This window comes from Pteropus medius, unplaced genomic scaffold, assembly GCF_902729225.1.
Source record: "Pteropus medius unplaced genomic scaffold, Ma_sr-lr_union100, whole genome shotgun sequence".
NCBI classification, from domain to species: Eukaryota; Metazoa; Chordata; class Mammalia; order Chiroptera; family Pteropodidae; genus Pteropus; species Pteropus medius.
The window spans coordinates 19787318-19801397 of record NW_024352784.1 but is presented as its reverse complement, the minus strand read 5'-3'; the positions used below and the strand labels follow the sequence as shown (position 1 = coordinate 19801397).

At 37.3% G+C, this 14080-nt stretch overlaps 1 protein-coding gene across 1 annotated transcript in view; it reads left to right on the top strand.

Annotated features, from left to right (window-relative positions):
* Positions 1-7965: 7965 nt before the first annotated feature.
* The window catches only part of LOC120590551 (sodium/glucose cotransporter 1-like), a 59150-nt gene continuing 53035 nt past the window's right edge, over positions 7966-14080 (top strand). The window contains exons 1-2 of the mRNA XM_039848341.1: positions 7966-8001; positions 12339-12410. Coding sequence (XP_039704275.1) covers positions 12342-12410 — 69 coding nt within the window. The 5' untranslated portion in view covers positions 7966-8001; positions 12339-12341. The remainder of the gene's footprint in view (positions 8002-12338; positions 12411-14080) is intronic.

The window sequence follows — 14080 nt, the reverse complement described above, 5'->3', positions numbered from 1 at the left end:
AGAAATATAAACTGATGCAGCAACATTGGAAAACAGTCTGGCAGTTTCTCAAAAAGTTAAACATAGAGTTACCTTTTGACCCAGAAATTCCACTCCTAGGCATACACTGAAGAGAAAGGAAACCATACATCTACAAAGAAACTTGTACATGAATGTTCATAGCCATATTATTAATAATAGCCAAAAAGTTATCAATTTTAGAATATGTTCACAACCTTGAAATCATACTAAGTGAAATAAGCCAGACACAAAAGTCTATATATTATATAGTTCCATTTATATGGAGTGTCCATATTATGCAAATCTGTGGAGACATAAAGCAGTTTAGTGGTTTCCTAGGGCTGGGATGAGATGCGTGGATTGGGAGGAAACAGTTAAAGGGTATGGGGTTTCCACTGGGAGTGATGAAATATTCTAAAATTGATTATGGTAATGTTTGCACAACTCTGTGAGTATAATGAAAACAGTGAATTGTACACTTTAAATGGGTAATTTATGGTATGTGAATTATATAGTAATAAAGCTGTTTAAAAAATTGACATGCTGGTCAACATGGAGTAGTAGGAATTAGATTTAGTCTCCTGCCTGAAACAATGAAAAAACAACACCAAATACATGGGAAAATGGTTTTTATGTCATTGGACATCAAGCAATAAAAGACAGTGGTCCATGAGGGATGGGAAACAAACAAAATGAGCCCTACGATTATCCCAGAGAGTGTTTTCAGGCTGAGGTTCAGGGAGGGAAGAATGCAGAGCCCAGTGGTCTCTTCGAGTTGAAGAGATAAGGTGTCCAGGGATCCAAGATGGCAGAGTGTCAAAAAGGAGAGAGCTAAACAGAAAAAAAAATTGCAAATCTGCAGAGTCACCCTCAAGTATTCAGCTGATAGTGATCAGTACATGCATATGAGGAAACTACCTGACACTACAGGAAAATATTACCCAAAGCAATTAGAGAGAACAATCCCCAGAGGAAACGCAGGGCTGAGAATCATGTCTTTTCTCACTAGTGAGTATGGAATACCTCATCATTTATGGGTCATTGGGTAGGATACTCAGAAGAGTTTGCCTGAGTAGTGGAGAAAATTAACACTAGACTCAATGCTTCTAGCCTAAAAAATAATCTTAAAAGCAAGCCTGGAGTAGATTAAACTGTTTCCAATTATTTTAACCACATACCAGAACAAAACTCAGTAATGTTAGTAGAAATACAAAAATATCTAGCACCCAAGAAGATAAAATTCACAATGTCTGGCATTCGACTACAAATAACCAGACATGCAAAGAAGTAGAAAAATGATCCATAATAAAGGGGAAAAAAATCAACCAATCAAAACTGATCCAGAATTGACATAGATAATATAATGAATAAACAAGGACATTGCAGCAGTTCTTATAATGCCATTACATATTCGCAAAGAGTTAAAGAAAAAATCAAATATGTTAGGTAAATACATGGAAGATTTTTTTTATATTAAAGTTTAAGAACTATGATGTCTGTGATGAAAAAATACACTACTTGAAATTAATTACAGATTAGAAAATGCAGAAGAAAAAGTTAGTGAACTTGAAGACATAGCAGTAGAAACTATCCAAAATTTAAAACAAAGTAAAAGAACTGAGAAAAATATGTAAAGCATCAGTGAGATAACTGAAAAATACATAGATCTGTGGGATAACTTCAAGTGGCCAAATATACATGTACTTGGAGCCTCTAAAAGAAAGGAGTGAGGCATTTGAAAAAATATGGTGAAAATTGTCCTTAATTTGATGAAAACTAGATACCCACAGATCTAAGAACTTTAAAAAACTATAATCATGAAAGCATGAAAAAAATTATACCAAGACACATTCTAATCATCACATTTCTTAAACCAGCTCATCGAAGAGAAAATCTTAAAAGCAGCTACAGGAAAAAATTACACATTATGTACAGAAAAACAAAGATAAAAATGACAGCAGGTTTCTCATCAGAAATAATGCAAACTGGAAGACAATGGAGCAACATCTTTAAAGTATTGAAAAGAAAAGATGTCATCTTAAAATTCTTTACCTAGTAAAGATATCTTTTAAAAAGAAGGCTAAGTAAGGATTTTTCAGATTTATGAAAGCTGAAAGAATGTATGACCAGCAGACTTGCCTTTCAAAAATATGTTATAGGAAGTCATTCAAATAGAAGAAAAATGACACAAAATGGAAATCTGAATCTACACAAAGGAATGAAGAGTGTTGGCAATGGTCACTATGTGGGTGTCAGCGCTGAGCTGATCAAGAAGGGAAGGCTTCGGTGGTGAGATGCCTAGTTGAAAAAATGCTCGAGGAGCTGACATGAGAATGAAACGGCAGGCACCAACTTTATTGTGGGGAGCGCGCACTTCTGCTCTAGGGGACCACATGGGCTTTATATACATCAGAGAACAATAGTGGCATTCTGCCACACATGCGTAATAAACAATAAGCTGAGTCATATTTACATAAGTTAGGCACAGGCGCCTTTCTACATTAATGTAACATTTTAAATCCAGAGTCCTATCCCTAGCTGCAAACCTGGATCACAGCCAGACCTGGGACCCACAGTGGGTAAATATAAAAACATTTTAAAATTATTTAAATCTTTTTAGAGGATAATAAACTGTTTAAAAGAGAAATAACATTTATAAGTTAAAATATAACGTTTATAACAAATGTAAAATACAATGTATGACAACAATATCACAAAGGCTAGAAGGGAAAAAATGGGAGCAAACTATTGTAAAGTTCTTATACTGTATGTGATGTGAAATAATATTTCTTGAAGGTAAATTTGGTTACGTTAAATATATATACTATAAGCCCTAAAGCAACCACTGAAATAACACAACAAAGAGTTATAGTGAATAAGCCAGCAAAGGAGATGAAATGAAAGTGTGAATGTGCACACACACATACACATGCACACGAATTAATCCAAAAGAAGGACAATAAAGAGAAAGAGGACATATGGGAGAAATAGAAAACAAATAGCATGATGGCATATTTAAACACAACTACACCAATGCTTACATTAAATGTAAGTGGTCTTAACATGCTAATTAAAAGTAGACATTATCTGATTAAATAAAAACTTAAGACCCAGCTATATGCTGGCTACAAGAAATCTACTTTAAATATAAAAATTTCAAAGCCACTATGAAAAATTATATGGAGATTCTTCAAAAAAATTAAAAATAGAGCTGCCATACAACTCAGAAATTCCAATTCTAGGTATTAATCCAAAGAAAACAAAAACACTAATTAAAAAGATATATACACCCCTATGTCCATTACAGCATTACTTATAATAGCCAAGATATGGAAGCAACCTAAATGTCCATCAATAGATGAATGCATAAAGAAGATGTGATATATATGTATCTATTAGAATATTATTAATGCATAAAGAAGATGTGATATATATGTATATATTAGAATATTATTAAAAAACAAAAAAAGAATAAAATCTTGACGTTTGTAAAAACATGGATGGACCTACAGGGTTTTAAGTCAGATAGAGAAAGACAAATACCATATGATTTTACTTATGCATGGAATCTAAAAATAAAAAACAACAACAATAAATGAATAAACCAAAATGAAAAAGAAAACCCAGAAACAAACACATAGATATAGAGAACAAGTTGATGGGGGTAAGGAGATAGGTGAAATGAAAGGAAGGAAGGAAGGAAGGAAGGAAGGAAGGAAGGAAGGACTGAAGTTGAAGGAATGAAGGAGGGAGGAGGGAGGGAGGGAGGGATGTAGGAGGGAGGGAGGGAGGAGGAAGGAAGGAAGGAAGAAGGAAGGAAGGAAGGAAGGAAGGAAGGAAGGAAGGAAAGAAAAATAGATTTCAGAGTAAAGATAATGGCCAAGTACAAAAGGGATCATAAAAACAAAGAGATTGCTTCATCTAAAGAACATAATGTTTATGTATCATACTACAGTAGATTTATTTATTGGGTATGCAAAAAAAAATAAAACTAATAAAGTGAACAATATTAAGAGAAATTTCCAACAACTACATAGTTAATTTGACTTTTAAAAACTTGCTCTCAATGGCAAAAAAAAAAAAAATTATAAAATTAGTTGCCTGAAATCAAAAATAAATGTCAAAAAAAGTTGTAACGATTTTTTAACAGAATTTGAGTTTGTACTTTTGCCAGCTCTAAAGCAGCTTGGATTCTTTCTCCAAAAAGAAAAACAATTTAGAAGGAAAGATGACAAAAATGAATATTTCAGTTATGGAAAATTGTTAGAAAATTATGAGAAAATGCTATAAAAAATATTTTACAAAAAGTGAAAGATTTTTCAATTAAGCCTTGTAACAATAGCCTTTGAAACAAGGCCTTTTTAACAGTATCAAAAATGAATGGACTCAAAATTTGAAAATTTGCAAGTACCTTTCCTGAGCTTTAGTTGAGTCATGTGACATGAGACACTATCCCATTAATATATTGAATACATTTTGTCTCAAAGAACACCCAAACCTATGAACACATGTTGTCAATTTATGACAATAAATATCAAACTTATGGCAGAGATATTTTTAACCTTTTACATTTATCAAAGAAGAATTTCAGCCAAATATAGAGTAAAAAAATAGTTGTTACCATGACAAACAGTGTTTCATCTATGTTAGGTCAAAACTCCAAATTTAATAAAGTTTTTCTTTTAGTATAAGAGATAGATGTTTCCCTATTGCTTTATTCTACCCTGTAATATCTATTTTAAAATATTTGTGCTTAATTTTTATAGCAGACTTTACAAAAACCATCATGGACAAATACAGCCTTTAAAATCATTCAGTATACATCTGCAAATAATATGGATCATCGCCGTTTTATAGAACTGTTGAAGAAATAGAGAGCAATGAATTTAATGATGTGCTTTTGCCAATGCTCATTGGTTGAGTCTCGGAAATTTTACAAAGAATTACTATAATATCAATTGCAATTCAAGATTTTCCTGAAGCAAAAGGAATGCTTGTTGCATATTTAATAATCAAAGACAATAAATAGCAGTCTGCATTAATATTTCTCACTAATATGTACTATATATGAATGAGCTAAATTTGAATAGTCAAAGACAGGAAAAGCTCATTTGTAACCTAACCAGCCAAGCATAAGAATTTATGTTGAAGACACTTCTCCCAAGAAGACATACAAATGGCTAACAAATATGTGAAAAGATGCTCATCATCACTATCTATTAGAGAAATGCAAATCAAAACCACAATGAGATACCATCTCACACCTGTTAGAATAGCTATAATCAACAGGACAAGTAATAACAAATGTTAGAGAGGATGTGGAGAAAAAGGAACTCTCATACACTGCTGATGGGACTGTAGATTGGTACAGCCACTATGGAAAACAGTATGGAGGTTCTTCAAAAATCTAAGAGTTGATCTACCATATGATCCAGCAACCCCTCTACTGGCTATTTACCCCAAAGACTTGAAAACCCATAACCAAAAAGATATTTGCACACCGATGTTCATAGCAGCATTATTCACAGTGGCCAGAACATGGAAGCAAACAAAGTGTCCTATGATAGATGATTGTCTAAAGAAGCTGTGGTATATATATACAATGGAATATTACTCAACCATAAGAAGAGATGAAATACTGCCATTTGTGACAACCTGGATGGACCTCGAGATAATCATGCTAAGCAAAATAAGCCAGACAGAAAAAGTTGAAAACCACATGATAACACTTATATGTGGGATATAAATCTAAAAGCAACAAATGGACAGGACAAACAGAGACTCAGAAACATGGACAATGGACTAGTGGTTACCAGAGGATAAGGGGTGGGGGAGGAGGGAAGAGGTAGACAGGGTAAAGAGGGTCAAAAAAGCGGGTAAGGGAGGGTGAAGTGAGTAAAGGAGATCAAATACATGGTAGCTGAAGGAAACTGGACTCTGGGTGGTAATCACACAATAGAATATATAGATGTCAAATTATAATGTACACCTGAAAATTATATAATTGTATTAACCAATGTTACCCCAATAAACTTTAAAAAATGAAAAAAAGATAACAAGTCTTAGTGAGGATGTAGAGAAAAAGGAATACTGGTTGGAATGTAAATTGGTACAGCCAGCATGGAAAACAGCATAGAGGGTCCTCAAAACATTAAAAAATAGAACTATCATATAATCCAGCAATCTCACTTCTAGATATACATACAAAAAAACCAAAATCATTATCTCAAAGTGATATCTGCACTCCCATGTTCATTGCAGCATTATTTACAGTAACCAAGATATGGGAACTACCTAAGTGTTCATGGACAGATGAATAAAGAAATGTAAAACATATATATGGAATATTATTCAACCTTAAAAAAGAAGAAAATCCTGCCATTTGCAACATCGTAGATGAATGTGGAGGAAATTATGCTGAGCGAAATAAACCAGACATAAAAGGACAAATATTGTGTGGTCTCATTTATCATGTAATATTTTTAAATATTGTAGTGAACAATAAAATCTTTACAAAAAAAAATGTTGAACTCATAGTAACAGAGTAGAATGGTAGTTACCAGAAGCTAGGTATTGGGAGAAAGGGGAAGATACTGTTCAAAGGGTACAAACTCTGTTATAAGATGAACAAGTTTTAGAAATCTGATGTACAATATGGTGACTATTGTTAATAATAATATATTATATACTTAAAATTTGCTGACAGTAGATAGATCTCAGGTGTTCTCACCACACAAAGACAAAAATAGTAACTGAGGTCATTAATATGTTTATTAGCTGAATTATGCTAATTATTTCACAACATACACATATATCAAAGCATCACATTGCACACCTTAAATATATACAACTTTTATTGGTCAATTATACCTCAACGAAGCTGGACAAAATAACATTTGTAATTCACATTATGTTTCATTTGGACATCACTAAACTAAACTAGGACAATAGAATTCTGCTCAGGAGTCTGAGACCATAGACTTCTTTCATTTTTAATAATTTTTTTAAAAAATACAGTTGGGAGACTGTAGACTTCTGACTCGCTACAAGAACACGTGTCCCTGCCCTTGTGGTTACAGACTCAGATTAACTGGTTATTGTGAGTACCAAATGGGGTAATAAATGTAAAGTGCATAGAAGGTCTGGCACCTAGCAAGAACTGTATGTGTTGGCTATTATTAGTAGTAGTATTGACCATGATTTCTAAAAATACAATTTAGCAGAGAAACACACCAAGGAGAGTAAGGCTTGGCTTAGACTGAAAATTCACACATCATCAATAAAAACCAATCTGCAAAAAAATGTGGACCCTCTGTGATCAGTAGGTCCAATCAGGGCCATGATTAAAAGTGAGGAAAGTAAGCATTCTCCTTGGGGTCAAAATTTAAAGACGCGCCAGTATTTTAATGTAACATTTTAATAAATCAAAATTAATGCCAAAATCCACAATGAGCAAAATATCAAAATTGTAAAAAAATGTTTCTCCTTTTGCCCCAGGTTCCAATATGGCTCAGAAAGATAGCTACAAGAGCCTGCCTCTGAAGCCTCACGCTAGCCCCAGGCTAGCCCAACTCTTAGTCTAGAATAAAGCGATTGTAGACAACAAAGGGAGGGCGTTGTGCCTGAATTAGCAGTGAAGAAGTGTTTTTCATCCCGCTAAGCGTAGCAATTGGTAAGAAACGAAGTCTTTGCAGCCTGGCAGCAACTAGACATAAAGGATGGCTGGGCTGCGGAGCGGACGCGGAGTTCCCAGGCTGCCCCGCGGCCGTCCCCAGAATGCCCTGCGGCAAGGGTGGAGCCAAAGCCGAAGCCAAAAGCAAAGCCGTTGCCGCCTCCTTAATAGTCAGGCGTGGTCTCGTCTGGCCCAGCGTTGGCGCCATGAACCTCCCCTGGCTTGGCGACATCTCGCAATGGAGTGTCGTGGGCTCGGGCATCGACAGTGTCTTAGACATCCTGGCGATAGTTTTTTACTTCCTGCTGGTCCTGGGCATCGGGTGTTGGGTACGTCAGAGCCCTGAGGGGAGGGCAGGGCCCTGGGTTTGACCCCTTCCTGTCAAATTAGTGCGTCCCCACCTCTTATTGCACTCCAGAGCACGGTCCTATCCCTGCCCTTGCCTGAGCACAGCCCTCAAGACCTCTCTGCTGGTCCTTCCCTTAGTTACTCCCCACCGTTCTAGCCAAGAGTAAGTGCTTATCCTTGGCAACAGAGCCATACTTGACCAACCCCATCTTCCCTCCCCGCCTGCAACAAACACATGGGCCAAATTCCCCTGTGCCTGTTGCCTGAAACCTAAGCATTATTTAATAAGACGTCATTGTTATGATGGTGATGATGGTGGTAATAATAACAGCTACTGACGATTAGGTAGGTGCTTAAGGGCATTACATCCTCAACCATGCTGGAAACAACACACTATTATTTCCTTCAGTTTCTCAGGTAAGGAAATTGAAGTTCGAAGAGGTTAAGTAACAAAGAAGGAATGATGGAGTTCAGATTGGAAACTAGAGCTTCCTGATCTGACTCATAAGCTTAATCACTTTGCCTTGCTAGGAAGACCTCAAAGGGCACATACATGTAACGTAAGGAACCAAATGTTCTCTTTAAATTTGAAAGAAGAGCTTATGTTTTCTCGTCCAGAACAAGGTTCTCCTAATAGTGTAGACATGTCTCCTTTATTAGCATTCTCCCACTAGAGCTTAGCATGTAAGCACTCAAAAAGATAGAGTGCTGGGAAGGATCCAGCCCTTGTTCCAGTGAAAGGCAAGATGGGTGTGAAAGCTTCAGCTAGTGTCATGGTTTCATCCCTCAGCTAAGCTGTTAACCATCAGAGGCCTCTGCCTTGCCTGCTTCACCAAGCAGAAGTATTTGGTGGCAGTGCCACCATTCGCTAACCAGTAGGAGAGTTTTCATTCTGGACGGCCCCCTCCCAGCTGAAGTTTTCATGCACATGTGACCTTTACTTGGGGTGCCTCACCAGATCACAAGTAGGACCTTCAAAGGACACTCATTTGAGGGCTTACAAGTCATTATTTTGCTAGTGGGCAGATAGAGTAACGAGACAGTATACAACCTATTAAGAGAATTTGGCACCAGAAGAGAAAATATAGGCCCTTTATACCAAATGTAAAAGAGAAATCTGAAGTATTTATCTAAATCATTCAAACAAATGACTTTTTAAAAATTGGCCTCAATTATAAAAAATATTCATTCAGGTGACCTAGGCAGGATCTCTGAGTAGTGCTTGTTTGGAGATCCTTTCCTCAGTTGCTGTTACTGAATTAAGAAGCTCCCACCCAGTTTTATTCCCAGCCCAGTTGAGGCCTCAGTCTGGCCAAGGTCAGAGGACTAGTAAGCCATCTGGTCACTTTCAAAGGAAACCTGTTTCTTTTATTCTTGGAGCCATAAAACATGCATGGTTATCCAGAATGCTTTGATCTTTTTCTGTCTTTATGTTATTATCTTCCTTTGGTTCTTTTTTATAAATCATATTGTTTTTAATTACAAAAGTATAACATTCTTATTGTAAGATATGAAAAGATATATAAATATTTAAAGAATGTATTATTCTTCCCCATCCATTCCCATCTCTCTGAGGTAACCATGTACTGTGTATCCTTCCTCCCCTCTCTCAGTGCTTATGCAAATATACAGACACATATGAAGAGTTTTTGTGTTTTGTCTTTACAAAAAAATGTGATCATATATATATTCTGCAGCTTGCTTTTTTTCACTTACTGTATGATGGAGAGAGTCCTACAGGCCAATAGAGATCTAGCTAGTGTTTATATTAGCTGCATAATCATCATACAAACATGTACTATTTAGCTCTTCCAAACTAATCGACACTTAGATTATTGCCAGGTCAGTTTTTCTTTTTTCTTTTTTTTTCTTTTTACTGTGTTGGTGCTTTTAATCTGTGTAGCATGCATTCTGAAATTGGAGTTGCTGGGTCAGAAGGATATGTTTACTTGAAATTTTAGTAGATATTTAATGCCAGTCCACAAAGCTTGTTGAGATTTAACATTTCTTGCAAGTAGTGTGTGAGCATGCCCTTTTCCCCAAGCCTTCACCAGCCTTGCTTGTTACTTCCAGTTGTTTTTGTTTGTTTATTTGTTGTTTGGTTTGTCAGGTTTTTTTTTTTTTTTGGTTTCAGTTGGCCAATCTGATGGGTAAATACTGGTATCATATTGTAGTTTGATTAGCACTTCCTTGATTCCTAGCGAGGTTGAACATCTTTTCATGGGTTTACTGTCCATTGACTTTCTTCTTCTGTGAATAGCCACTTTATTTGCCCATCTTTGAATTGGGTTGTTTGACTTTGCTGTTATCAACTTGTCTGTCATTTGAATTACTAATATGTTTAAATTATCACTTGTCTAGACCAGTCTCAACCTCGGCACTACTGACATTTGGGACTAGGTAATTCCTTGTTGTGGGGGTCTGTCCTGTGTGTTATTGTATGCTTAGAAGTAACCTTGAGCCCTACCATTCACAACCAAAAATGTCCCCAGACATTGGCACATATCCCCTGGACAGATGGGGCACGGAAATCTCCCCTGGTTGAGACCCTCTGGTCTAGATTGTTAATGGCATCTTTTTGTCATCTGAATTTTTCTTCACTTTGAAGAAATCAACTATCTCTTTTCCTTTACATCAGAGACCCCTAACCCCTTGGCCACGGACAGATATCAAATGGGTACCGGTCTGTGGCCTGTTAGGAACCGGGCCACGCAGCAGGAGGTGAGTGGCAGGCAAGGGAGCGAAGCTTCATTTGTATTTGCAGCCGCTCCCCAGAGCTAGAGCATCACTGCCTCAGCTCCACCTCAGGCCATCAGACATTGGATTCTCATAGGAGCACCAGTCCTTGGTGCCAAAAAGGTTGGGGACCGCTGCTGTATATCTTCTAGATTTCCTGGCTTGATCAGGAAAGTTTTCCCCCACTCCAACTTTGTACAGATATTATGCTAAATTTTATTCTAATATTTTATAGATTTTTAAAAATATTTAACTCTCTAGAACATCTAGGATTTACTTTTATATATGATGTGGCAGAGGAGTCTTGCTTTATTTTTTTCCGGTTATTAAACCAACCACCCATTTCTCACTGAACTGAATTAAGCACATTGGTACGGATGGCATTCCTTTCTGAAAGCATTCATCAGCTGCAGTCTGCTGAGCACCCACAGGGAACTGGGAAATCAGTCTTTGTTGCTGGCACCTTGGCTCTTATATTGTGTTAAAAGGGAAAAACTTATATTTTTTCTTGTTTGCCTTCTTTTTTTACCAGTCTCTGCCCAGAGATTTGAGGTATTGAATGCATCTCCTACCCACCAACCTGGCTACCATAGTTGTGTTGTTCTAGAAAGAGAGGAAGGAGGGGAGAAGAGGCAGGGACATGGGCTTAAGCCACCTTCTCCTGAGGATCTCCTCTTCTTCCTATCTGGTTCTTTCTTTAATGGAAAGAGAAGTTGATTTGGTTCATCTTAGAACATTTTGTAAATGACTTTTAAAAATTTTAATGCACCTCCACCTACATACCACTGATAACCAACTCCCTTAGGAGAGATCAGCTCTGCATATAGTAAGCCCTTGACAAATATTTAGTGAATAGGTGAAACGAGACGAACTTAATGTGTCTTTTGTAGAGTTGTTTCTTTGGTTGAAGATTTTATGTTGTAAAGGGACCACATTATAATCCAGATACCTCAGATGTTGGTAATAAGTTCACTCTTCCCACAGAAATGCATTTCTGTCAATCAGCTATCATCCTTAGGTTGTGCTGTTCCTAGGTAATCCAGGAAATCCTAGTAGTGTCTTTTGACCACACTGGGGTCTGGGTATCAGAGCTGGGGACCCCAGGTAGAGAGGACACTGTTGGAAGGACACTATAGTAATGGCAGCATGATTGCTGTCCTGGAAGAAGCCAGGTGCATGTTTAGATTTGCCATTACTGATTGACCCCTATTTTCACTAAACCACTTATCTCCTGGACTCTGCCAGAAACCATGGTACTGGTTAACTAGTTGGGAAAAAAAAAATAAAGCAATATTATTTTCACAAGAGTGTAGAGAAATGGACATTCCCATGCAATGTCAGAGCTGGAAGACTGTAGTCTCCAGCTAGGCAGCCATGAGCCGTCCTCTAACTCAGGAGGTAGGGACTTCTATTCTCAAAAAGAAAGAAGGGGAGAATGGATTTGGAATATCTGCTACAGAGATTAACCCCATAAGTGAATCGTTTGAGAGACTCGTGTCTTTGAAGCAGTTTGGTTTCTTGTATTCCATGGTTTTTTGTTTGTTTTTGTTTTGCTTTGTTTTTTGGTTTGGTATCTTTTAAGACTATGCTATCAAGCAACCGTGGGACTGTGGAAGACTTCTTCCTGGCTGGCCGAAATCTAGCATGGTGGTCGGTGAGTATGCCTTGCATGTAACAATCCACTTGAGGAGCTGCTTGTTAACTTGTGTTATTACTTTAATTTAGATGTCTTATACCCAAAATAATTTGAAGTTTTTAAATCAGGAAAGCCATTTCATTGGTGGTTCCTTTAACTCTTACATAGTTTCTTACCTAAATGTTTCCATTCAACTCAGTTTAGCTTAGTAACCTTTTATTAGGTGCCTGGTATCTACAAGGCATCGTTCTGAGTTCCAAGACCTAGATAGGAAATAAACAGTTCTGCCCTCTGGAAGTGCACAATCTAGAATAGAAGTTGGACATGCATCCAGTGAATTATAGTACATTACAATGAAGTAGAGTAGGTCAGATAGGAGGCACACAAGCCAGGTGTGGATGAAAGGTTAACTCAGACTTACTGAGTGGAGGTAGTATGTAGTACAAAACGGGAAAGTCCTTAGAGAGGTGGGGTTGTTTGAGCAGGATTCGGAGGTGGAGTTGGTGTTTGCCAACAGAGTGTGAGGGCATTCGGGCAGAAGGAATAGCATATGCCAAAGCATGGAAGGGAGGGCATTCGGGCAGGGGGAATAGCGTATGCCAAAGCATGGAGGTGATGCTGCATGGAGGGAGATAGGGCCTGAGGGCTAGAAACATGTTGTTTTTGTTGTTTGTGTTCAATAATTTATTCATTATACAAAGTGATTCTATCTGAGAAGTGTGCTCTGAAACCCCCACAGCAGCAGAGGCAGCTGCCTGTCCATGGCCCAGTACCCATGCTGTGGTGGGTGGGGCTGTCCCAGGAAGAAGGTGGATGTAGGGACCTGGCAGGACCCTGTGCTTGAGGACTCAAGCCAAGCATGAGCCATGGCTGCTTCGTAACTTATTGTGTGAAAACATGCATACATTTCCTGCACAAGAATATAAGGTACATTTAAAGAAGCAGGCCCTTAGTCATGAATATTCTTTATCGCCAAATGTTAAACCAGTTTTATGGCGAGGATTCAGTTCTTCACACTGGGGTAATGTTTCATAGAAAGAAGTCTGATCTTGAGAGGAGAAGGTATTTGTATTCAAAAGAAAGTGGAACGCACACTCATTAACTCTGATGGATCAAACAACCTAACAGAAATGGCTTTGCCTCAGTTAGCTGGAACATTTAGGGAAAAGCATTTTTCTGGTATTAATTCTCTGAATTAAGCTTGAATCTTCTTTTTTTGTAAACCTGGTTTAGAAAGAGAGCGAATGTGGCAAATAAATGTTTGCAATGGGCCTCCCTACCTTAGTTTATTTTTCAGCAGAGGATTCTAGCAAAACTTTCTATTCCTGGGCTGTGAGGCCCCAGTTTTTTGCCTGAGGCACTCTTAACTTTGCAGTCATGTATTCTATACTCAGAAAAATGGCCATCTACTGCCCATGTTACCTTGTATGACTGTGACACTTATAATGGTTTTCAGATGACACCGACATTCTTTGGCCTCTTAATGTTTATATGTTATGATTTATTAATTTCTTTACTGACTTATTTTTTATTATCAAGATTATTGCTTAATGAACAAAATATATTATGGTATTATTAAAGGAAATGGAAATGAATAATTTTGCCACTCCAACTTTTTTTTTCTTATATATATTTTATTCAAACAGATATCTGATGGATATCAGTTGCTCTTGTCAGGGTTTTCCACA